Source organism: Manis javanica, chromosome 6 (assembly GCF_040802235.1).
Source record: "Manis javanica isolate MJ-LG chromosome 6, MJ_LKY, whole genome shotgun sequence".
Taxonomy (NCBI): Eukaryota; Metazoa; Chordata; class Mammalia; order Pholidota; family Manidae; genus Manis; species Manis javanica.
The window spans coordinates 2,958,133-2,983,636 of record NC_133161.1 but is presented as its reverse complement, the minus strand read 5'-3'; the positions used below and the strand labels follow the sequence as shown (position 1 = coordinate 2,983,636).

Sequence of the window (25,504 nt, the reverse complement as noted above, 5' to 3'; positions counted from 1 at the left end):
AGGTCTGGGTCAGGAACACAGAAATCGAAGATATAAAAAGAATATCGGGAAACCAGAGAGAAGTTGTCCACAATGAACTAGGCAGGTCAAGTACTGAGGGGGGTCAGCTCCAGGCTGGAACTGCCTGCCTTTGCTTTGGGCAGAACTCTCACCTTAAACCCTGCTTCGCCTAACGTTTATCACCTCGGTACAAACAACATGTCCGTGCACTTGCTTTTTCCTAGTCCCCTAATCCCAGATTATTTCTAATTTAACTCTGTGTTTTTATGTGAGATATGAAAGTCACCGGAAATTAGGTCAAGTGATGATTTACAGAACCTCAGATTTCTTGTCTTTCTTCCCCATATCCAGATTTTTTAAATGTCTTTTTAAAAATTCACTGTGTGTATAATTCCTGCATTTGCAGGGGGTGCTTTCTTTTATTTCATACTCTGTCCTATTCAGTCCAAGCTGGCACTGTGTCTACAGATAACAAAATTCCTCAGAACCAGTGGGCCCCCTGTGTGTGCCATGGGGATTCGTTCCGCTGGGCCGGAGACTCCTCCACAGGGCTTGCTTAGATTCTCCCGCCTCTGTGTGTGCTTCTGATGAGACGGCTGAGGGGTCAGTGATGACACACTTAAGCACTTCAAAGAGTCTTTTGGGTGACTGAATACTCACCTTTAGGTCTTTCAGAAGTATTGGCAAAAGGTTGTTGAGCCACCTCCATGCTTTTTTCTCTCCTGACTGTGAGTCTCTTAATCTCAGTGTTTTTTGCAATCTGGATAAGGGGAGACATTTTCCCCAGGATATACGAGTAGCCTGAGATGCTCAACCTCATTACCTTCAGCACATCCCTCCCCACGTAAAAGAGTGATGTGCTGATGCACCTTACTATGTGCTGTTACATTCATGAGCCTTGAAGATACATGCTAAGTGAAATAAGCCAGTCACACATGCTATGATTCCATTTATATGGCATACCCAGAATGGCTAAGTGTATAGAAATGGAATAAAAAGTAAATAATTGGCTGCCTAGGCCAGGGAAACAGTGGGTGGGACTAGCGAGGGACTGCTAATGGCTGTGGATGTTTCTTTTGGGCTGATGAAAATGTTCTCGGCTTAGAGTCATGGTTGCAGAACTCTGTGAATATACGAAAATCATTGAATTGTGTGATTTTATGGTCTGTGAATTTGGTCTCAATAAAGATGTCTAAAAAATGGGGGAAATTAGGTAAACATATCAGCCCATTGATAAACACATCAACCACGTATTATTACATGAAGTCACAGGCACCCAGTGGTTGTAACTCACTGAAGGAAACAGGTTGGGGAATATATTTCGTGGTTTCAGTTTATTTCCCTGATCTGAAAGAAAGGGGCAAGGTCACAGAGGAGAGGAATGCCTTTGATGTATTTGAGAAGCTTTGGGAAGCACATCTAGAGCTTCTTGGTTCATGGGGCATGTGGAATAAGGTTGATTATTTGGCTCCAGCATTTGAGTAAAATGTACCATATGACAAATCTTGATGCTCTGCTACTAGTTACCTTAGGTGGTTCTGAAGACATGCGAATTTGTCAGAAAGAGCCTTCAAGATAAATCAGTGTCTGTGGAACTTTCTATAGACATATATTGGGTTATAACCATAAATAATATAGTCTAGTAATACAAAAACTTTATTACAAAAAAAATAAGCCGAAAGTTAAACAAAGGTATAGATTTTTTTAAGTGCTTTATTCAACAGAATCAACAGAAGTTGGCTCAGCACGTATATGTGCCCGTTTCCTCTCAGAGATGAGGTCACCATTCCTAACATAGAAAGAAAAAGGGAAAAATCAAGCTAGTGTGGAAAATAGACTTAAAAACACAAGTAATCAGTCAGTGCTGGCTCCTGGTAACAGAAAGGAAGGCATGGCCAACCTGGTTTGGGCAAGTCAAGTAGAAGACACATCCTAAAAGAGACCCTGACTGGGTTTTCCTGTTTCTCTTCTGCCCTCCCTGCAGACAATGTGGTTCAATGTAATTCTTACTCCAACCAGAGTTACTTAGTTTCCTACATTCATTGGTGGACTAGTCCAGAGAGATTTCCCCAGAGAACTATATTTTGATATATTTTGGAGTAAATCTCACTCTTTGTGAAGGGAGACAGTGACCCATCAGCCGTACCTGGGCACTTCAATGCAGGATTACTTGAGCAAGGCCCAAGGTCCCTGTCACGACACGAGACACGTTACGTGGCTTAAAGGCCATTGTTCCAAAGTTGTTGATAGTGAAGCATGACTAAATTTCTTCTTTCACGATGATATGAATCAACAAGGAAATAAGAGTAGTGTCTGCACAAGATATCATTGATTGCACTTCTTTTATTTAAAACCAACAAAAAAAAGGAAATCTACTGGGAAGTACTGGGTCCCCCATCCAGCAGTGCCTGACACACAGCTTCAGCGCACGGGCAGTCAAAGGGCAGGGTTTCCGTGTCTACAAAGAGCTTTTTCCCGTATATAGCAGTTACCCGTGTTAGGCTCATCAGTAATGGAACAGGGGGCAGTGACTGGCTGTTAAGCAAAGGCTCTTGTCATTGAAACTTGGGAACTAACAGTACAGACAATGAAGAACCGCAGTTCCTTCAGTTTCCACATGCTCTTCTGAGTGTTTGTATGGAAACAAACAATATTGTCAGCCTCTGTAGAAACAACACGCAGATGTTCTCAGTGATTCATTACAGATGTAAAGAGCGCTTACACTCAGCCTCAGGTTAGGGCTTGTGTCCTCTACGAGGCTCTATCTGGCAGGCTCACCGCTGTCTGGCTCCTTTGAGGTTTGGAACACTTAGTGATCGACATCTGTTACATTTCCCTCCAGGGGTGAAATGAACTCTTACTCTCTGCATTATAGTGTCTGGGCGCCGTTGTTGGTCTGATACAGAGGCTAAGTTTTTGCTTATTAAGGAAATGTGTCCATAAAAATGGGTTGTTTAACCTTCTCTTTATTTACATAAAACTTCTTTACCTGGAGAGCAGAGCATTTCATCGGGATCATCTTTACTATTACCTGCCTGATAGTTTCTTTATTTTGTGATTTCATTAGCATCCCACTTGCGGAGGAGGTTGTGAGCGAGCCACACTCTGTGAATAATGGCAGTGTTCAGGCTCTCCTGCAGGTGGGGTTGGTGTTTGCTCTGCTGCTTCCGGCACATCTTTGGAAGAGCCATTTGACCTCTGAGTAGCTCAGGTTGACCTTCCATAAAACGGCTTTCCTTCCTCCTTGTAAGATCAGTAGGCAGCTGTCAGTGTCCTCTGAAGACCACAGAGCATTTTAGAGTTGCCAGTATTCCAATTTCTAACAGAAGCAGAACTTACAAGAGACTTCTGACTAATTTGGGTAGATTTCCATGTTACCAGTTGGGTTTGTCAATAGCTAACCTCCATTTGCAGTGATTGAAAACCTCAAGAGATTATGTTTCAGATTCATCCCAGTAGGGGATGGAATTTCTGATGGGACAACTCTCCAGAGAAGAGGCTCCAACGTAACTGTTTGACAAGCATCGGGAGAGGAAAGGATCCTTCCATCGGTGCCACATGCCAACCTGTGTGGAGAATACCCACAACACTGTGGGTTAGAGCCCTCACACGTGGGTGCCCTAACCAGACGCTGGGTTAACTGCAAGTGCTATGAGGTCATCCAAGCCGAAGGGCTGAAGGAAAGTGTACTTTTCAGTCATCCCCAAATTGCCTTAGGATGAAATCAAACTGTAAATGCCCCCAGCTGCTTCTTATATCTCCATCTGTATGTTGATTTCCAGTGTAAGAGGGCAGATTGAGCCAGGGGTCTTTCCCTTTTGACTTAAATCATGTAGAAATGAGAGAAAAATAAATAATAAAAACATAACTACACTCAGAAATAAGAAAGGGAGTTCTTCATATGCCTGGGAGACAAAAGTCCTTCAAGACTTCAAGACCAGGCAGAACCCTACAGTAGCAGGCAAGTTCAAACCCCTGCTACCCTCGAAGGACAGAGGCTGAAGTCAGGCTCAAGGGGAGGGGCTAGCATGCTGGTGTCCACGAGAGGCCGGGGCCGGGCAGGTGCACCTTGCCTTAAAACTGGGTTCATGCTCAGAGGGTCTGAGTCACATTGTCCGTGTCGGGCAGTGGTCCAGCCCAAAGGGCCACACAAAGGCCATGTGAGAGCCACTGCCCAGACAGGGTCTCGCACTGCCCAGGACATTCTGTGGCCACACCACCAGGAGTCTCGTGACCCAGGACACTTGCAGGAGAGGAGCTTACAAGCAAGAACCAAGGACTTGCAGAAACCGTCCCGTAAAGAGTAGAGCACCTGCTTAATACACATGACAACTTAAGTCCAAAGGAATATAAATCAATAGGAAATGCAGAAAATGACATTTCAGGCTTTAAAAATGTTACCCATGTGGTAAAGGAGCATGCAACTGTGAGAGTGGGTGATCTCCAAAAGGGGCTAATTAGGGATGTTAGAAATTAAAATATAATTATTTAAAAATTTAAAGCTCAGTAATGGATTGAAAGAGGTGTCTAGACCTGCTAAAGAAAAAAATTGATGAAGTGGAAAACTGAACAGAAGAAATTGTGCAAATGGTCCCAAAGATATAAAAATGGGGAAACAAGGAAGGAAAAGGGGAGGGCTCTGGAGGTTGGACCCAGAAGCTCTGCATTCTGGTAGGAGGGTCTAGGATGATGGAGAAGCCGTATTGAAATTAATAGCATCATTCCTGATAGGGAGGACAGGTCTTCTCGGACTGTATGTATTACTGAGTGGCAAGCAGGATTTTTAAAGAAAACCCACAAGTGGGTCTTTTCTAATGGAATTTCAGAATTTCAGATTCAGAGAGCGTCTACCTTCATCTCTCAACACGTCCAGCTCACGTGTCCTCCACGCCAGTGCCCACACCTGTGGTTCCTCCAGGCGTGATTGCTTCTCTTTTATCTCTTTTATGGTGGTGAGCAGGCTCTCTCCTCAAGGAACTCTCTCTGGAATACGTCCCACTTTCTAATTCCCCATCTCCTTGAATATTAACTGGCCAGGGCCCTCTGCTGTCAGCTCTCACTGCTGCCGTGTGGCTTTTCTGCCCATTCTGGCCCCCGCTGCTCTGAGCTTCATGAAGTCAGTTGTAAGGTCTTTCGATTGTGCTTCCTCGGGGTTCAGCCTGCTTCCTGGAACACGCTTGTCACCACCCCAGGGGACTTCTGGAATGCATCAAACTGTAAGTCAGTGACTTAGTTAGATAGTAGTTGAGTTATGTGTATGAATCATCAAGGTCCAGACAGGCCAGCAGAGAGGAAACGAAGGAGGCAGAGCTGACTGTTGACGGAGCCACGCATCTGGCTTGAGCTGGGCACTTTTTACAGTAGATACCATGGTGCCTCCACCGCACGCTGTCCCGGTTTAAAAATCATACATGTTTTTACAGCACCTTTTAGAACAGAGAAAATAATAGTTTTTAAAAATAGAACAATTTTTGGATGAATAGAACAGTTTTATGAAAAGGAAAATTTTCAGAAAGTGAATAAATTGCCTTTTCACCTTTTATCCAAAGTTTGTTCAATGGCAGACTTACCTTCTTTCCTTATTAGACCTGTGGAGCCCTCGAAGTGCGGCGCTAGAATCATCCTGGAGTACTGAAGGGTTCCCAGATAAAATTTAAGTTGTATATGATTATTTATTTTCTGACCATATACTGAGTGTCCCAGAAGTTTTTATACCTTCCAGTTTACTTTAGTTACTGTATTTTTTACTGAAATATATCTGACATATAGCAATGTAAGCTTAAGGTATGTAACATGGTGATTTGATACATTGATATATTGCACTGTGAATCCCTGTGTCCGGTTGGCTAACACCTCTGTCAGGTCACGTAGTTTTGTCTTTTCTGATGGAGACGGGGTGGGTGGATGGGGAATAATTCAGATCTAGTCTCTTAGCAGATTTGATGTTTATAATACAGTATTGTTCCCTATAGTCACTATACTGTGAGTTGCACTCCAGGACTAACTTAACCAGTTGCAAATATACTTCTTAATTATGAGATCACAGTATAACCTTATGAAACTGATATCTAGTAACCTTTAAATTTTTCACTTACTGTCTAGTTTCCACACTGAAGGGCATCATGTTTGAAGCTATGTGTCTGCTTCTGTGGCTGCTTCAGTTAGACAGAAAGGTCCTGTGAGGGGAACTCGGTTTGGTTTAATATGTTTTGTTTGGCACCTGGGAGAGGTCCGCCTACCATCAGGGCTGACAAGGCCACCTCGAACCACATCATTCCGTAATTGCCAAAAGACTTTCACGCACATTAATCCCATTTGATATTCAAGAAATCAGTCAAAGCACAAGGTAACATGTGACCTTTCTGACAACTTCAGTAATTATAACATCCAGAGAGGCCTAAAGAAGGAAACCATAGGAGATGTAATACCATCTGTGCACTAGATCCTAGAAGCTTTGGGGGTGTCATCCAGAGATTATTTATTCTTATTTCATTATGTAATCTAACAAACATTCCTGTTGTTTTCCCAGCCTGCCACAGAGATGGGCAAGCACAGGGGCAGCCTAAGAAGTGACAGCTGGTTCACGAGCCAGAAACTGCAAACAGAAATACACACAACCAGACATCAAAACGTGAAACACACCAAGCTGGAGCTGCACACAGACGTACACCTTAATTAGCACTAGCATGCCCTGCACAGTAGCACACCCAGAATTGGTGAGATGGGACCCTGGATCTCTAGGAAAAGAGAACTGACCACATCCTCCATTTAAGAAGGCAGGGGTGTCAATAAACGTGCTATGTAGATGGTGGACATCAGAAACGGTTACGATCGAGTATCTGACTAGAATAACAGGATTGAGTGTGGTATGATATATTGCCCTGATGTGTTACGTCTGTGACTAAAACCCCAGAAGCTTTGACCTCAGAGAACAGGATAAAAGCTACCAGGGTTCTAACATCTCCCCCACTCAACACCCTCTCTTGGGGTGGGTGGGTATCAGCCTAGCACCTTCAAGGATTATCCCAAGCATAGTGATTGAGATAAGGCAGGGGAGAAATGGCAGTTTGCACACAGACATTTGGGGAGCGATTCTTTTTGGACAAGAATAACCCCCTCCCCAGAGACAGCCAGGGACAAGTGGTATCGGAGAAAAAATACCTAAGGAATATGTTGGCTGTCTCTTAACTCCCAGCACCCAACAAGCTGCCAATAGTTGGCATGTAACAAATGCTTAAGGAATGATAATGTCATCACACAGGTGAGATCCACTCTGGACATTCGTCCATTCCTCACCTGCCTATTCCCATCTTATTGTTCATAAACCAGTCTTAGCACAGTTACATTTTATGTGCATACCTAAGAAATACCATCATATGTTGTTGCCAGTGGAGGCAGAGAAATGGTACTGTTTTACTGAACTGTGATCCCCTTGCCATAGTTTTTGATAGTTCAGTTGAAAACAAAAAGCATGACTGACTTTTGCTCAGCATTCGCTGCTAGAAAGCACATGTTTCACCATATACACTGTTACCTCCAAGGGGCGATCTGCACGTTCTGTGGTCCTCTCTGTGTGCCAAAAACGAGAAGTCTGACTGTTGGCTTTGTTCTTTCCAGCGGAAGATAACAGCCTGTCTCAGAAGAAGAAGGTCACTGTGGAAGATCTCTTCAGTGAGGATTTCAAAGTGCGTGACCCTGAGGCTAAGTGGATAAGTGGTGAGTCCGAGACCTGCGTGCAGGCGGGAACCGTGTGCCCCTCCACGGTGCTGGCTGCGTGGCTGGCCCTCCACACTCACTCTTTGGCTGTGAAAGTGGAGCACAGAGCCCTCGCTGTGATAGTCATCTTATGATCTTCCTAAAAAAATGTGTGTCTGATACAATTGGGCTGCTCCTTCATGAGAAATGGGTCCCCTGTGTCACCTTGCTGAATCATTATGTCTCAGATGGAGATGTGAGGCGTTGCTAAGCAACAGGAACAGGGAGAGACGCAGACGGTCTTTCCTCCCATGTTCTCGATTCCCTTTCCTGCTGCTCTTGCTTTCACTCCCCAGCAGGCCAAAAGGAACTAAAAGGAACCTTCTAGAAAGCCGCCAAATGAACAGAAAGGTGGAGTCCAGTGCACATTCACAGCTACATTCATTTTCCTCTTGAGTGTCAACCCAGATGGTGAAATCTACTTTTCTTGTTTGGGGAGGGTTTCTTAAACAGCGAAACAAATAGAATGGGAGGCAGAAGGTAGTATGTTCATAATGCATTTTTTGTTCCACGGCTTGATCTAAAAAATAAACGGCAGTTATTTTATCAGCAAAAATGGCTTTATTCAGGAATAACAAAAAACCACAACTTGGGACCAGCAGAAGCCACAGGCTAGTCCAACAAACAAAGGGGACGGTCATTTTATGGAGGAGGAGTGGGGTCTGGGAGGGGCTGTGTGGAGAAAAGCAGGGCTCCCAGGCAATGGGGCTGAGAGGCAGGGGTGGAGATTCCTGGTAGGAGGCGTGCATCTTCCCTGGTGGCGCCTGTGCATGAGGACCCTGTGTGGTGAGGACTCTCCTTTGGGGTCTGCAGCTGACACTTCTGTGTCTAACTGACGCTGAGTGGTAGGCCATGAGAGGGCTCCTGCCTCCATTTTAGTGACGTTTCCCTTTTAATTTTCACACAGGCATAATCCATTTCCCCTAGTTGGATCTGAAACCAGTTCAGAGCGTAGTCATGGGGGGACCAATGCAGGTGACAGCTTGCCTGATGTTTGCACGCTGTGCCACCTCCCTCCCGAGCAGCCCGCCCAGCGTGCCGGTCCTGGTACGTCCATGAGTGTCATGTGCATTTAGTCTCAGCCTCAGTGGGACGCACTTGGAAATTAATGCTCAGGTCAGAGAACCTTCATAGGGACATGCTAGAGGTCTAGTTCAAATCCTGGCTTGTATAATAAGTGAGGCTCAGAGAGGTTCAGTGACTTTTCGGAGGTCACAGAGCTAGTTAGTGGTACAGCTGTGGCAGGATGCCCGTCTCCTGATTTCCCATTTAGGGCACTTCCACTACGTTCTGTGCATGAGACAGTGTCTCTGTTTTCTTGCTGTCAAACTGCTTCTGAAATGCTTCTCATGCCTCACAAGCTCCCCAAACTAGCTCACAATAATTTTGCCTTTAGCCTCTTACTAGGGCAACAGCATCTCTTGTCTTCTGCAGTGGTTTTGGTGTTCATGTCTGATCCTTGGGTGACCTTACTTAAAAATGAAAGAAGTAGATGGATCTCAGAAGCAAAGTGTTTTGTGAAAGGGAACCGGGGAGAAATGACAGTGTCCTGGGAATTCCAGCAGAGATCTCACAGTATTCCAACCCACTGAAGGAGTTAAGAGGCCTTTTCATTGGACTGAGGAAGCAATTTTACCTTTTGTTTTGAAGGAGCTTAACGTCTGCTCCCGGTTTGTGTCTGCCGGGTGCACAGGCGAGAGGTCAGCGCTGATAGCAGGCTGCGCACCTGGTCCTGGGAATAAAAGATGATTGCTCTCTTCCTAAGGAACACAGTCACGTTCTGGAGACAGAACAATGGCAGGTCCATGGTAATCCCAACAAAATGAGATGAGATTGTGACTCTCATTGTTCCTAAGAAGGCATGTCTAAGGTGGTGCATAAACTTGGTCCCAAAGGATGACTTAGGGTTTACTCGTTAGAGGAAGCAGAGAATAGACCCCTGGAAAAATCTAAGTCCCAAGTGTTAGCCTATCTGAGTTAGACCCCGGTTGGGAGAACCAGGGGTTAGGTGAGAGGCATTATCTGGGGGCAGGAAAGGAAAGAGAAGAGAGAAAGAGAGGGAGGGAGGAGGGGAGGGGAACTGGGGAGAGGGGGACCCCGGGGACAAGCAGGAGCCAGAGCTAGGGGTTCGCGGAGCTCAGAGGAGGCCAGAAAGGCTGCATGGGTGGCACAGTCATCCACTGTACATTTCTGATAGGGCGCCTGTGGTTGCAGACTTGGCCTAAACCACAAGAGTGTACGAGGCTCTGCAGGCACCTGTTCCGGTCAGTGTTGCAAGGAGTTTGTAGCTCATGAGGAGTTTGTATTCTCACTGCGGGTGAGCAGCCTGGTCCAGAGGCACACTGGCTTTCTGGCCAGAGGAAAGGAGGCAGACCTGCTGTAGATGCACAACGTTGGAAGTTAATGTGAACAGTTGAGAAGTGGCCTTGTGCCCTGCAGAAAATGCCTGGCCTGCCTGCTTCAGGGGCTGCGGCCTGGCCTGACGATGCTGTGGCTCCGAGTGACTTGCCGTTGCTCGGCAGGAGCTCCCCTAGGCAGATCTTCCTCCCTCAAGGGACACAGCAAGTGTGAAGTTTTGCCACAAGGTGACCCAGTGGTCAGGTCTCCCCAAAGACCAGGCAGCACCAAGAGTGTCGGGCCCATGCTTGCTGTTTCCCTGCCCCGCAGCTTACTGCCCTCCCACCTCCCACCCGCCCCTGCTCCTGACCGTTCTCGTCGCCTGCTCCCTAAAGATGTCAGAGGGTAAAGTGAATGAAGCAACTGTGCAATGATTAACTGAGCCTTTATAACTGATGTACAAATACCATAAAGAATTCATTCATTTGTTTATACCACAAGTCTAAATGTTAAGATCCAGGGAAAGATTACTACATATTCATAGGATATTGAATGATGTGGATCTGGGATGAGCTTTAGAAATTACCAGAACATTCAGTTGGTGTTTACTCAGTTCCCATCGTCACTTCCCGGAGGTTCCCATGTCTTAAGCTCTAGGCTGGGTGCGTTACACATGTTAAATGATTTAATGCTCACAATCACCATTATTCCCATTTTATGGTTGAAGAAACTAAGGCTTAGTGTTTAAACAACTTGATCAATATCACACAGCTAGTAAGTGGCACAGTTGGGCCCTGAACGTAGTAGGTCTTCCTGGTTTTATGAACTGTGCTCCATTGGGTAAAATCCATTCTCCTGCCTCCAACCAATTTCTTTCAAAACCTCACTAGCTACTTGTGTGTTTTAACTAAGACAATAGGTTTTGAGTACTTCAGAATTATTGCCATCCCTTAAATTCTCTATTCTAGCTTCCTTTATTCCCATGATACCTGTGTCTAACTAAATTTTTAAAAATGCCCAAGTGATAAAGAAAAGCAGTGTATTCCCTACAGAGAAGGAGACTTGATTTTTTTAGTGCACATTAACCACTAAAGTTAACAAATGTATCTTCGGCTTAATATTCGAGTTAATAATCTAGAACTAATCCACTTTATTTATCAGGAGGAAATGGATTAGGTTGAAGTTAAATTTCTCCTCACCCATTTCTGTACTGCAGACATCTTTTAAAAATCTACCTTTTCTGAAAATGTTTGGTGTGACAGTCTTCAAATCCTCTAAGATCCTATAGCCTCTGTAGGCGTCCTTCACATATTTGTTGCAACCCCTGGGGACAGCCAGGCGAGGTATGGGAGCATCAGAAGGGACAGTGTCCCAAGTACTCTCTTGCAGAAGCAGTGTGCGCTTCCTGAGGCTGCTCACCGCACGGTCTCTCCGCGTGGTCTCTTGGCTGCGTTATCACAGATGCCTTTAAGAGCAACCACGATGCACGTCAGAAATGTCTGGATCCCTGGGTGTGCTGTGCTGGGGTTCCATGACATGAGGGGTCACTGATGAGGTCTGGTTCTTCAGACACGTGAGCCTGTTTGATTTCGTGGGCCCGTCTTCCTGAGCCCTCCTGGTCTCCTCGGTCCTTCCAGCTTCTAGGTGATGAACAATTTCAAAACTTCTCTCCGCTCCTCAGCCCTTCAAACCTTCTTTCCATCCTACTTCTCAGCCGAGCCTTCCAGAAGATAGCTTACAAACCCTTGCACATCACACCTGGTTATGTCCCACACCTGTGCCTGCCACGTGCTCTGCCCCCTCCCAGCCTGAGCCCCTGAGGGCCCTGGAACCACAGTCTAAGGAAGGCACAGGTGAGTATGTTTCACTTACTTGAGGAATAATTGCAGCAAATCTCTCTTTTCTTCTCCAGATGTCCATTTCTTGTCTCTGTATCAGATTATTCCCATCAAGCCAGCATGCCCTCGGTCCTCTCCCCCAGCACGTGCCATGCACGCACACCTCTCCTGGATTCCTCATCCCCTGCCAGGCACTGCCTGATTTCTCTGCTCCCCTTTGCCACCTGAAACAGCTGCCTCGCCTCTCTCGCATCCTCAGTGCCCCTCCTCCCATCCTCTCTGACCCACTCATGTCAGGCTTTCTCCCCAGCGCTGCCTCACACTGCTCTTGTCAAGGTCACCAGGAACCTTCGGTCGCTAAATTCCATGGTCATTTCTCAGACTTACCAGCCTCCCTGAGTGCGATGCACCAGTCCCTCCACCCAGATGAACTTGCTCACTTGACCCTTAGGCTGTCGCATTGTCTTGTTTTATTTCCGCCTCGTGGGGAGCTGCGTCTCGGGCCCAGGGGCCGGCCCTCTCTCCGCCCTGACTGCTGCTGGCGGGCCTCCGGGCTCTGCCTGGGCCTCCTCTTTTCCTATCTGCACTCCCTCCTAAAGTGTGACTCCAGGTCTCGTGACTCTGAATGGCCTCCATCTGCTGATGACTCCTGAACGGGGTCTCCAGACCAGCCCTTTCTCCTGAGGCCCTCAGCTGTCCCAGGCATTGTGACCTGAACTTTAGGATCTCCAAATCCCAGTTCTTGATCGACCCCCCAAGAAAACACAAAGCCAAACCCCTGCCCGCCCGCAGGCTCTCCCAGTCCACTGGCGGGACGTGCGCTGTTCCCGCGGAATGGGGAGGCTGGGCAGCCTCCCTCTGAGCAGCTCTTCCTGCCTCTCCTCGAGCCCATGGGAACTCCTGCCGGGAAGCTGCCTTCTGGATGCCCCCTGCCCGTCCTGGACGCACTCTGGCGGCAGCCCGTGCAGCTGGATGCAGGACTGGAGACGAGTGCGGTGGCCAGCAGGCCTGGAGCAGGGCTCCCAGAGGCCCCCTGATAACGGCTCTGGAGGGAGAAGGCAGCACCTGCCAGACTGGGTGGAGTCTGTCCCCAACCCCTGGGTGCCTGACTGCAGCCCTCGCAGTCCCTCTCACTGCCTGCCTGCCCTGGGGGGTCACTCACTCCCTCACCTCCGCCACTGTGTTGATGTCAGTGAGGTGCGATTCCGTGTCCGCAGCTCCGCGCTCTTCCAAGGGATCGGCTTGTACCATGTGCTGTAATGTCTGTGGTGTGTGGGGGGGGGGGGGAGGTCTCACTGATTCACACACCACGAGGATGTCCTCAGGCCACCTCACATTCCCAGGCCTGGCACTAGACTGTCCTCCCCACCCCGTCCACCCAGAATTCGCCCTGGCTTTCTCCTGCTCTAGGACGCGGTACACAGGCCTGGCCCATGAGACCACCCGTTTCTCGGGCTCCATGGCCAGTCGGCTGTCTTTCCTGCCTCCTTCGGCGTCTCTCGTCCCCTCTTACTCCGACCCGACTTGAATGTCTTTGGCTGCTTCAGAGGTCCCTCTGGCTTTTTCCTTCTGGTGGTTCCTACTCTGGACGTTGCCGCTGCCCAGAGCACGCCCTCGTCTCTGCGTCCCCCCGACTCTCTCGTGCCCCCATGGCGAGCCATCCCCTCCCTGTAGGTGTCTCATTCCTTCTCACTCCCCAGATCCTCTCACTTGGGGTTCTCCTACCTCTTGCACATCACCTCATGTTGCATGCAGATAGTACCAGCATCAGATGTCTGTCTCTCCTTCCACATGCAAACTCCACGAGGCTGACGGGCACCTGTCATTCACACGGCACCCCCAGCACCCCGGGCAGTGCCCAGTGCTGGCCCTCTGCTAGCTCTTCATGACCACCTCCTCCCTTGGTACACAAACAACCTAGTTCTAAACATAAGGGAATTGAAGGCATGCTGTTTTACGTACAGTGGTCAGGAACCTTTTCTGATGATGTGATTTGAAGCAGAGACTGGAATGTGAGAATCGTGCAGAAAGCCCTGGAGGGAAACGCAGCCACACAACACAGAACAGCAACCAGCAGTCTCTGGTGCAGGAGGTCACTCGGCACATCCCTGGACAAGGCCAGGCCAGGGGAGAAGGCCATGGGTGAGCTGGACGGGGGGCACTGCAGGTCTGGAAGATGGGCGTGGGGGGCAGATGAACACGGGGTAGGATCTAGAAAAACCCAGGCACGGGCTTTGGCCTGCAGAGCTGAAGGCTTAGATAGTGGAATGGCGTGGTGAACACACAGGCTTACATATCGCATCAAATATTTTTATTACATATGTACTACATATTATAGTGAATTAGAAAACAGCTGAACACGGCTTTAAAAGATAATAAAAATCATCTGTAGCTCCATCTATCAGAAATGCCCACTATTAATTTTCATACTTACCTTCTCAGATAATGTAATATGTAGGATAATGCTCAGCGTGTCAGAAGGGAAAGTTTATAACATACAAACATAGTAGCGTGTAAATAAGTGCATATTTCCATTATCAGCTTAATGTCTCCATAAGACCTCATCATATAAATGTGCCTTCTTGGGTCAGTCTTCAGATGCTCACGTTGAGGGTGTAAATGGAAGAGAAGTGACAGATCGAAAAGCCGTTGTGAGTGATGTGCCGGGCGAGGAGAGGTGGAGGGCAGGGAGGAAGGACAGTCAGGGGTGACCTGGCAGCTTTAAGCCTGGTTGACTGGGAGGGAAACTCCGTTGGCAGGGAGTGGCTGCTGTGATCAGAGCCAGAGGAGGGGCTGATAGAAGGTGGCCGAGTGGGGATGTCCTCTGAGTACCTGAACTGGGCATGACACCAGGTGAGCGGTCAGAGCACCTGAAGCCATGTGGAAGGTGCACATCATTGGGGAGCTGCCAGGGGAGGGGGGTCCTGAAAGCTGCCGGGAGAGGCCCAGGGGCGCACGAAGTCCAAGGGGGTGGGGGCGGGGGGTGGCGACGGTCTAGATGGGCAGCGCCGGGTGGATCTGTCGTGGCCACGAATGTGTTAGTGAGTTAGTGAGGGGTGCTGGGCAGCCACTCCTCCCTCCTGCCTGCAGCTTCAGGAACATGCTTTCTGCGGGTCGCTTGGACAGCCTGACTCGTATTTGGGTCTCGGACTTCCTCTAACCATCCTAACTGAGCACATCCTGTTTCCGACTATAATGGGGACAGCAAATTCCAGAAAGAGGGTGTAATTGTACACAAATAGCTTTCTGCCCTCCCCACATTGCACTTGTAAATGACATAAACAGTCTAGTCTGTCCTCTGTCCACGGAACCAGGGCCGATGCCACAGCACCTGGGGAGACCCCGGGCTGCACCTGCTTGCGTGGGCCCATCTGCTCTTGTGGACTTGCCTCACAGGAAGGCAGCCCGGGGCTGAGCCTTGGAAATGGTCTGGTGAGCCGCAGGCCCTTTGCTCTGAGCAAGCCAAGGCCACCTGTACCCTTCAGGGGACCTGCTTTCCCTGCCAGTATCCTCAGGATGCAGGCGGGCCCGGGGCTGACTGCAAAAGCTGCTCATGGAGCCTGATTGGCTTGTCTGTCGGCTCCTAGGCTGGGCTGGCCCTCTCAGTCCTCTCCGTGGCCCCGCAGCCCACTCACCACCGTGGGAACCGGGAGGGAGACGGTGGTGGCTGCCTCCCAAGCCTCTCCTGTCTGTGTGTGTTTGCGCTCATCTCCACTGACGCAGCCACTTGTGAGCAGAGAGCCCTCTGTGTCTCTCGGATGCAATACTAGAAAGACTGTAAAATTGGAGAAAATCGCTTCCTTTGAATGTAGAAAAATATCAGCTGGCTGGTTGATACTGGAAAAAGATATGTTTTAGAGGATAAAATTGGAGATAGTGCACAGGGCTCAAGGCAACTTGATTTCCGTATTTGCTTTATCTACTTCTCTTTTGTTACACTGAGAAACTAGATGGATTTTTTTTTTCTAAAGCTCAGGGGGTTAGATAGAGGGGACTTCAAGTATGAAATGGTTTGGGTATTTCTGCTCTTTCTGAAGGCCCCATTTTTTCAACCCAAATCATTAAGTCTTAGGATTGCAGAGAGAGCAGCCTATACCAACTGGCCAACAGTGACTTCAGGAAAATGCCGAGAAAGGACAGGTTTCCAAGAATAAAAGTGTTCACCCACGGCTCAGTGAATAGATGGAGATAACAGTAATCATTGGAAGTCATTACGGAAAATACACATCGGAGAACATCATTGTGTCTTATTAAAGCCCTAAAGAAATAGAAGAAATGTAATTATAATATGCATTTGTGTAAACCACCGATTTATTTCCTCTCTCTTCTGCGGTGGTAACAACTTCCCGCAGGAAAAGAGAACCCCAGCTGCCTGGCGAGAGGAGGCCCATGACTTCTCAGGCTGTTTTAGTGCTGTGAGGCCCGTACACACCATTGCTCCTGTTTGCTCTGATGGAGACTGCTCCAGCAGCTACCTGTCTGCATTTATTGGTCTCTTTCTTAATACCTTTTCCACGTTTCTAGTGTCTGAGCTGAAGCTGTTACCTGCTCCTGTCCTGCAGAAGCTCGCCGCTGGGCGTGTGTGCAGGAGCCCCGGAGGACGGGCAGGTAGCAGCAGAGGCGGACGCGGCCACGAGCAGTAGTGCCAGGAGGAGCAACAGGCCTTCCATTAAACACCTGCCACTTCCTTTCACGCTCACTAGAACCCGGGAGGTGGGCTTTTCTATCTTTACCTTAGAAATGAAACTCTGACTCAAAGAAATGAGATCGCCCATGCCAGTAGGTACATGTAGGCCGATGCCACCTGCACCCTATGCCAGCATGCCAAGATGGCTGCAGAAACTCCGGGGTGTCCCTGCCTCCCCACAGGGCCCCAGCCTTACACAAGCACATTCCTGGTTCCTCGCTAGCTTGATGCCTTTGTCTCCTCCCTTTTTCTGAAACGTTTTCATCCTGCACCTCTCTGCTTCAGAAACACTCATCCATCCCTTATGGCTTGATGCAAAATAAATCTCGGGGTTTTCCGAGTAGCATCTGGTGCTCACTCCTCCAGGCTGTGACAGACTCCATCACCTCTCATCAGAACATGGACTGGAGCATCATTGTCTCAGGGTCCCCAGCCTTGTGGACACAGCCCACTCCTCGGGCTGGACCTGCTTCAACACAGAGTGTGCACAGACGCCATCTGAATGCCGCTGCTCAGGCCCTCAGCCCCAGGGGCCCCTCCATGGCCGTGGGATGCTGGGCACTCTGCTGGTATATCTAACTCATGGTCTGGGGGGTCGCATTTCTGCAGGCTCAGCGGGGCCAACGCTGCCAGCGAAGAGAGGCTCGTTCTGAGTCTTTTACTCACGTCTCCGCTGGCAGGTGCTACCCCATTTCCCTGGGAAATTTAGGGACGCCCTCTGTTTTCGCTGAATGGAATGCGGACCCTCGTGAGGAGTGAAATCCTATTTCAACTTTGCATAACAGAGGGACAGGCAGTTTTTTTTCCTTTTGGATCTAGGGATGTTTATATGTTGTATGAAAATGTGTGTATGTATGTATGCATACGTGCGTATGCTTTGTTTTCTTGAGAAAGGGCTCTCAACTGAGAATTACTTGCTATTTTTCCTCCTCGCTGAGGTTGACAGACATCTTCCAGGATGTTACGTGGTTGCTCCAGGGCTCCAAGGCTTTTAGGGACCTTTCTGGTGGATACCCCACAGCTCTGAAGCCCTCTTTTTCCTACCCAGCAGGGCCGATGAGCAGGTCTGCCCTGGGGCAGGACATGTTCCTCCCGTGGTCTTCCTTCCAGGCCGGAGCAAAGGGCAGCTGAGGGCCGCGCCATGATGCTTCAGATCATGGAGAATACTTACGAAAAAAAACCCTCAAGCCTTATTTTTATTTTACTTTCATCCAAGTTAAGAAAGCCTGTGAAGGCACAGAAGCCCCAGCCTGCTGCCGCCATCGAGCCCCAGGGTGAGGGCCGTGTGTGGGCTTTTCCCGCGGTGACCTTTGGAAAACAAGGCAGGAAGTCCCCTTAATTAGAGACTCGGCATCTTCAAATGCAGTGACCCTCGTGTGGAAACAACCTCATCATTTATTGTTTCAATTAGATTATCTCTTAACCATGTCCGCCTGCAAGAGGCTAATTATCATTGACATCTTTTCAAACATCGATCACCTTCTTAATTAATAAAAAATGAGCCCTTGTTTTCTTCAGTAATTGAGTGTATCCCCTATGACTCATCGTCTCTGTTCCCACAGCACGTCCTATTCTGTGTTCGGGTGTCTGTTTGCATCTCATCTTATGACAACAAATTCTCGGGGCCGTCAGTGCGTCGCAGTGGCAGTGCTGGCCTCGCCACCAGCAGGTCAGGCAGGTGCTAAAGTCTCCATAAATACTGACCGAAAGAACGACTTGGCGATTGGGCCAACTATACATGGCATGAGTATCCACAGAAGGGCTTAGGGGACCCGAATTCCTGGTTGATTGAAGGACAATCAAGCTCTTTATTTGTTGTGACTCTTGCATTTTCTGATGACAAATATTTATCTGATTCCATCTTCAATAGGGAGAATCTAATAGATGGTGGTGACTCCGGACACTGGATTTGTTCATGACCTCATAACTTTTATTCTTGCCATTTATTGATTACATGGAAAATGTGCCAGACACTACACCAAGTTCTTTGTGCACCTTCGTTCAGATGGTCACTCAAAGCCACCCAATAGGACACGGGCCCCCGTCACCTCCACGTGGCCCAAGTAGCTGTGTGGGGCCCACCAGCAGCATTAACATGAGCCCCTGTCCTATTAATGTCTAGTGGCCTTTTCAATATTTTGCAGGACTTCCTGGCCCGCCCCAGGCTGACCCTCCATCCTATGTACCACAGCGACCTCATGGAAGCAGGTCTCTGTCATCTCCATTTTGTTCCTTGCATGGATGGGGTCACTGCCCTGTTATTCCAAGTGTGTGAACACAAAGCTGCTTATGGACAGACTCCGAGGAAGGGTTAGGAGCATAGAGAGGAGAATCATGACAGGTGCTGGCCCCCGAGGCCACTGGGGGATCGACGTCGCACCTGCCCTCCTGAGAGCCCTCTGCGTTCTGCTGCTGGCTTCCCGTCGTTCCCTTGCACCGGAGGCCTCCCAGCCTCGGTCCCCACCGCCTCCATCCCCGTGGAAATCCATCAGCATTGACTCTGAACTTGGCGTGAATCTCATGGGCACAGTTTACCTGTTTTGGGGGCCTTCCAGGTGAGCCTAATGTGCCCTCTGCAAGCTGAGTGCGTCCCGAGGAGCCGTCCTGAGCACTGGGCAGAGCTTTCTGCTATCTGGTGGTTTACAGATGGTGGTCCTTTTTTGTGTCTCTTAGCATATCTTTACTAGAGTAGAAATAGGGGATGTTTACAGGAATAGGCATGTTGACATCTAGACATGCTGCTGCTGAGCAGGTTCTGGGATTTCAGACCCAAGGCCCTACATAAGGGCCAGCTTTGCAACTCCTGCCCTGGCTCAGCACCCCCGGTCCCAGCACGGACAGGCCATGGTCTTCTCTTCTCTGTCTCCTGCTCATACCCCTCTTCTTTGAATATTCGGGGCTGCAATACAATGTCCTCCCTCTAGGAAAACAGAAAACAGCTTGTTCCTGCACCTCATAGAGAACAGCTGGGCTGTGCTCGGCCACCCTGTCTTCTGTTCCACCTTGGGAGTCATCGAGTCTTTCTCCACAGCCACCAAAAAGCCAAATTAAGGAGTTTTTTCAAAGTAAAGACACATTTCTGGGACCCCCACCCTCACCCCTTGCAATGCAAGGGACCAGAAAGTGAATTAAGTTTTTTAACTTCTCCCAGATCCAGTTCTTAGGTAGGACTTTCATCCCTATCAAAAGTGTAGGGGGAAATGGAACAAACCTCAGAAGTCAAAAAGCAGCAGGATACTTCCTAGTAACACCAGTTTACAGACAAGGGTACCTAGGATCAGAGAGGCCAACTCACCTGCCCTGAGCCGCCCAGCTAGCAAGTGGCAGAACTGGTCTTTTTAAAAAGAGTTCTGTCTGACTTCGATGAAGTACCTTCTGAGGATTCTGAGAACTTACCCAGGGTTTAGTGAAAGTTTCCTTGTACTAAATACATTAATTACTTTAGGGCATTAATTCAGCCATCATGAGGGGGGTTCCTAGGTGCGGTGTCTGTGAAGGACAAGACAGTGTCTGGGGCGGTTTCTTTCCCCTTGTGCCCCGTCAGGATCAGCCCGGCTCTCGCGTGGCCCGGCGCTGTGTCCCTGCAGCTCCCCCACCTTGCTGCTGGTCCTGGCATCCGGAGGGCGGAGCAGAAGCACTGGGGACAAGGGCAGGCTTGCCAGCAGACCCCAGGGCCTCCCAAGCCTCCGCAGGGCAGCCAGGTGAAGCTTTGCCTTTTCCCCTAGATGTTGTTTGCTTGCTTTTGCTGTTTGATCCCTTTTCCTGCTGGTACCTCAGCCCCATTTCAAACACCTCTGGGCACGAAAACCTTCCCGTAATGCAATTGTGATCCGCAAAGACAAATTGCAGATCATAAAATAAGCAGATAAAACTGAAAAGAATAATGGTGCTGGGTAATTTTTTTAGGACTTCAATGAGTTCCGTTTTTTGTTTCCCATCTACCACTTTTCTGGAAGGTTTGCACTGAATCCAGGCTACTTACTTGGGCCTTGATAAGTTGTAAGTCAGAAATTCTAATGGGCAAAATCATATTGATCCTGCCCATTTGCTGTTTGGTTCTTACCTCTGGTAACATACTTTACAGAGTGACAGCCAGAGGCCAGGAATGCATCTTAGAAGTCATACTTGCTGTCATGTTTTCATTGTCTCAGAAATGCAAAACCCTACCTGCAACTCACCTTCAAGTGTGCACACACAGTATGCAAAGGGGAGAAAGGCACGGTGTGGTCAGCTGCGAGAAGGCACCTTTCTTGGCCCAAATCAGAGGGGCGAATAGCAGCCAATGGAACATCCATCTTTCTTGGGATGTTTTCTTTTCCGACTTTCTCCTCAGGGGCTCCTCACTTTAAAAGAGGTTCCCACTGAACAGAAAATGCCTAGGCTGATTGTTCATCTTTAAGCCAAATTGTTGGGTTTGTACAACTTAATTTTGGGTTAAGATCCCCCAAATAAATAAGATTCAACAAACATATTGCAAACAATACCGGCCCACTTAACAGCTGATGGGCATTGGCAACAATGGTCTCAGCTCTTCTCTGTGGTTCTTAAGCCACTGAGAGCCTTTCTGCCTGATTACCCAAATCCGGGGACCCCAAGGGCTCACTCAACGCCTGAGACCAGACACAGCATATCGACGGTTGGAGAGAGGCTTCCATTTCACTTTTACCCCTCAGGCAAGCCCACTTTCTTCTTTACTGTCCCCATCTTTTTTTGCCTTTAAAAGCCTCAACTTTGCTCAGAATCTTTGCCTCCTTCCTCTTCTGAGTAAGTACTGGACAGAGTTTAAAAGAAGAACCAAAACTCCACTGTGCCTCGTGCCCATCCCTGGACACATGACATGTACCCGGTGATGGTCAGTCATCAAGATTATTAAGCATCTGCCTGTACCTTTGGCTGGTTAGATGAGTCGGGGTCATAGAGAAATGCAAGATGTGCTGTGCACCTTCTGTGCGGTACACAAGGCATCTTGTAAAGGTTAACTTACAAAGCGCCAGTTTCTGCTGGTCATGCTGGGGGCTGGATCCCCACGTTCATGCAGGGCCAGGAAGTGTTAGTAAAATGGGTGCACAGAAGGAAATGAATGAATTCACACCATCTTGTTCCAGAAAGGGTTTGGGGCGAGTGAATGCAACCGTCAGGGAGCAGCGCAAGTTCCCAGCAGGAAGCAAGTGCCCACAGTGCGCGCTGCTTTCATAGGATTTCCAAGGAGGGACGTCCCCTCGGGGAGGGACGTCAGGGGAGGCCCGCCCTCCTTGCCTCCACTCCGCTCGCTGCGCTGCCCTCGTCCTGGTCTCCTCTCCCACCTGTTCCCTGATCTGTCCGGACCCTGCCCAGGGGTCCTACGCCCATTAGCTCATGATATTCACATTGATCCTTTGTGGCTGGTGGGGTGCCCGTGTCACATGTGAGGAAATGGGGCTTAGGGAGGGTAGTGAGTCATTGAGTCACACGACAGGGTCACAGCAGAGAGCAGGGACTTGAGGGAGGTGCCTCCAGCCCTATGCTGTGTGCCCCACACCAAACTGCACCCCACCCGTGAAGAGCTGGTTCTCATTCTCCTCCTTCTGTCCTGAAGACCCACTGTAAAATCACACTTGGGGGTTGGGACTCATGTAAGACCAGCCAGAAATAAGGTGTGTCCCGGCCCAGCAGGACCCAGAAGGCCCGAATCTGTCTCCCTAGGCCCAGCGCCCGGGTGCCGGTGGCACAGGGCCCTCTACACGATAGAGCCTCTCAGTCCCCAGGGCCACACTGGTGGACTTCCTTTTGGAGAAGCCCGCCTACCTGTGGGTAAGCTCCCAGGGTGGCCAGGAGCTACACCTGGCGGAGAGCCGCATCTCCGTGAGGCTCAGCCTCCAGGGAGTTCAAACCGCTAGGTGCCTTTGGGTCCAGTGTGGCTTCAGTGGGTGAAGAGTCAGTGGGTGAAGGTCATCTTAGCAGAGGACATGGTGCTGGCCTGAAGGTCATTCCCAGCCTGAACCTGTGGTGTCGTCTGCAAGCATAGACCTGGGGACATCTTGGGCAGCAAAGGCCTTTAGGGAAATTTCATTTAACTTGATACAGAGCAATTGAGGCCTGATGGTCCAGTTTCATTTGAGCCCGTAGAAGACAAAACTAAAATATTTGGATTTCTTTTCTTCTGAAATGGATTTCCTTTATCTTCCAAATGTCTAGGGAGATTAAAGTGTGATAGCGTGATGGCCATCACCCATGGCAGGGATGCGGACCCTAATAGCTTTAAGAATCACCAGGCCTGGGGCAGGCCATTCACACTGACTCACCTTGTTCTTTGGCTTCATGGACTATGTGATGTTCTTTAATTTTTTAAAAGAATTTGGGACAAGAAGCCCCATTTTTGGAATTGCACGGGAGCCATGCTGTGGTGGGAATGCCCCTGTAGGCGGAGGCAGGGCTGCTCGTGTGGGAGCAAGGCGCGTCATGGGTCTGTGAGCCCAGCCGGCTCCACGGGGCTTCTCCGGTGCGGGCCGCTGGCTCTCCAGGAAATCGTAGCATATGAGGCCAGCCAGGAGCCCTGAGCACCATCTACTAGAGCTCCTACGTAAGTGGAAAGAGTGGGGTCCGAGGAGGCTGGATAATTTATCCCGGTTTACACACCAGGCCTCATGATTCCCACCCAGCAGTGTTCCCACCACTCTTGTCTCCTCCAAGTCAACCAGTTTCACTCATTCCTCCATTCATTTGGCTAAGAAGATGGTGTAAAGAAAAATAAGACATGGGCCTTGCCCCTGGGCACTTGCAGATTAGAGGCATGGGGACAGATGGTGCAGAGACACCAGGAATGTGGGTGCAACCCCCGGACACAGTGGGTTGAGCGTGCACAGGGATGGCAGCTTCTGGCCCCGGGGGTGGTGCAGGGAGAGTCCCATGAGTTACGCTCAGACCAAGGGGACATTTGAACATAACTCGGGCTTCATTAAGTAAAAGCGTTTGGTGGTCTAAGGAGGAAGCGGGCAGTGTTGTTAACATCGCAGAGGAAAGCATAGGAGAAGAGTCGCGACATGCCCAGCAACCGATCTGAATGCTGGTTCATCTTAAGCTGGCATCACTCAGGGGAGTGGTGGGAAATGAGGCCGTTAGCAGGGCTGGGGTCAGCCCCGGAGGGCCTCTCCACAGGCTACTCCTCTGAGCTGAGGGACCGAGGTGGCCTCTGAGTGGGGAGACCTGCCCTGTTTAAGTTCTCGGACGGTGAGGGGGGATTGCAGGTGGGGGCGAGAAGGAGGACTGGGTATATGTTTTGGTGAGTCATTCTCTTCATACCCAGTGTTTTTCAGGGCACAGCAGGGCACAGAAGGGTGGCTTCAGGAAGTCTGCCCCCTTTAGTAAGCTCCAGATCCCGCAGGGACGGTGCACCCTTCACACAGCAGCTGTGCACATACCTGATGCGGGAAGGGCGAGGGCAGGAAATCACCCAGCACTGGGCCCGCTGGGGCCCTGAGCGGGGAATCACCGGCTCTGTGCCCTCCAGGCCCTTGGTAGCAAGCACTGCATAACTGCCTGCAGGGGTGTGGCGCATCTGCTCCCCACGATTCAGCGATAGGGAATACCCAGCCCAGAGGACATACTTGTCATAGACGATTTATCGGACAAAGTTTTAAATTTTCCTAAGGAAGACTCTCTTAAGATACGGAGACTTTGCAGATATTACATATCTTAATTTTTAATGATAAGTCCATGCTGTGATTTTAAGATATTTTTTCTCTGTGGAACAAATACTGGTAACCTTGATTTATTTCAGGAAAAATACAAATGAAAGTGGATCTCTTAAATGTACTAAATATAATCCATTTTCTCAGAATCTGAGCCTGCAAATCTCCTATCTAGAAGGAAAGAATTAATTTTTGAAAAGCAGCATGAAAATGTTATGAACATCAAAGCCCTGAGAATTCACTTAATATAATTAACTTGACTCAAAAGGGGGATATGGGAGCCCAGGAGTTTAAGGTTCTTACCACATGAAACTATCCCATTATCACGCATCACGTACTTGTCCCATAATTTTCAGTGTCTTTACTGGAGGGTGGCCCTTCAGCAGTGAGTGCCCTGAGGGTGGCGTGTACCCACGGGCCCGGCGGGGAGGCCAAGCTCACAGAGGCCCATGGCAGAAGCGACCCTCGACTCAGTTACAAGCTTTGCGAGGCGCCCTTGTGACACAGACAAGAAGAGGCCATTTAGACCCAGCCCACCCCGGCCTCCTGGAGGTGCCGTGAGCCAGCGAGCAGCCCTACCCAGATCCTGCAGAGCCTCTAAGGCTCGGGTTGGGGACAGGCTGGGAGGCCCCTCAGTTCCCTCCACGACTCGCCCGTGTCACCTGACACCATTTCCTGGAAGCACCCAATGTACATCGGCCCTCCTCGACTGTAGCTAAAGAACTTTGGGTGTTTTCCATTTGCTTAGCCCTGTGCCGTGCAGAGAACACAGAAGAAAGTGCATGCCTGCCTTCAGGGAGCGGCGTCCGCTGCCCACACCTGGCCCACTGCTGGGGGCGCTTCACGTGCCTCTGTGGACCTTTGCTGAGCTCTGCTCCCGCCACCAGCCTCTCCCGTTACAGACAAGAACGAGCACCTTGTGGCCGGAGCGGCGGCTCCTGGGGACTGTTCACCCTGGAGTTGGGGTAGGATGGGGACAGAGCTGCCTCAGGGGGACTGTCACCTGCAGAAAGATGTTCAGAGTTCAATATTCAAGGAGACATTTAGAACATAAAATGTGCCATTTTTCTTAAAAAGAACCTGCGTTTCCTACATACGCTTAGGGAAGAGTCTGGACAAGAACGGAAAGGTGTTGGCAGCGTTCACATCCTAGGCTAGGAGTGGCCGTGCCTCTTGCTTCCCCCTTACCGACCTCCTGCGTCATCCCTGACCGCGGGCCC

General features: G+C 49.4%; 1 protein-coding gene and 1 pseudogene across 5 annotated transcripts in view; both read left to right on the top strand.

Annotated features, from left to right (window-relative positions):
* DPP6 (dipeptidyl peptidase like 6) overlaps window positions 1–25,504 on the top strand; it is an 863,884-nt gene that overhangs the window by 541,014 nt on the left and 297,366 nt on the right. For all 5 annotated transcript variants that reach the window (XM_073238157.1, XM_073238156.1, XM_073238155.1 and 2 more), the window contains exon 3: window positions 7,618–7,716. In XM_073238157.1, the coding sequence (XP_073094258.1) occupies window positions 7,618–7,716 (99 nt within the window). The remainder of the gene's footprint in view (window positions 1–7,617; window positions 7,717–25,504) is intronic.
* Window positions 8,713–25,504, top strand: part of LOC140849816 (N-myc-interactor-like) — a 28,475-nt pseudogene continuing 11,683 nt past the window's right edge.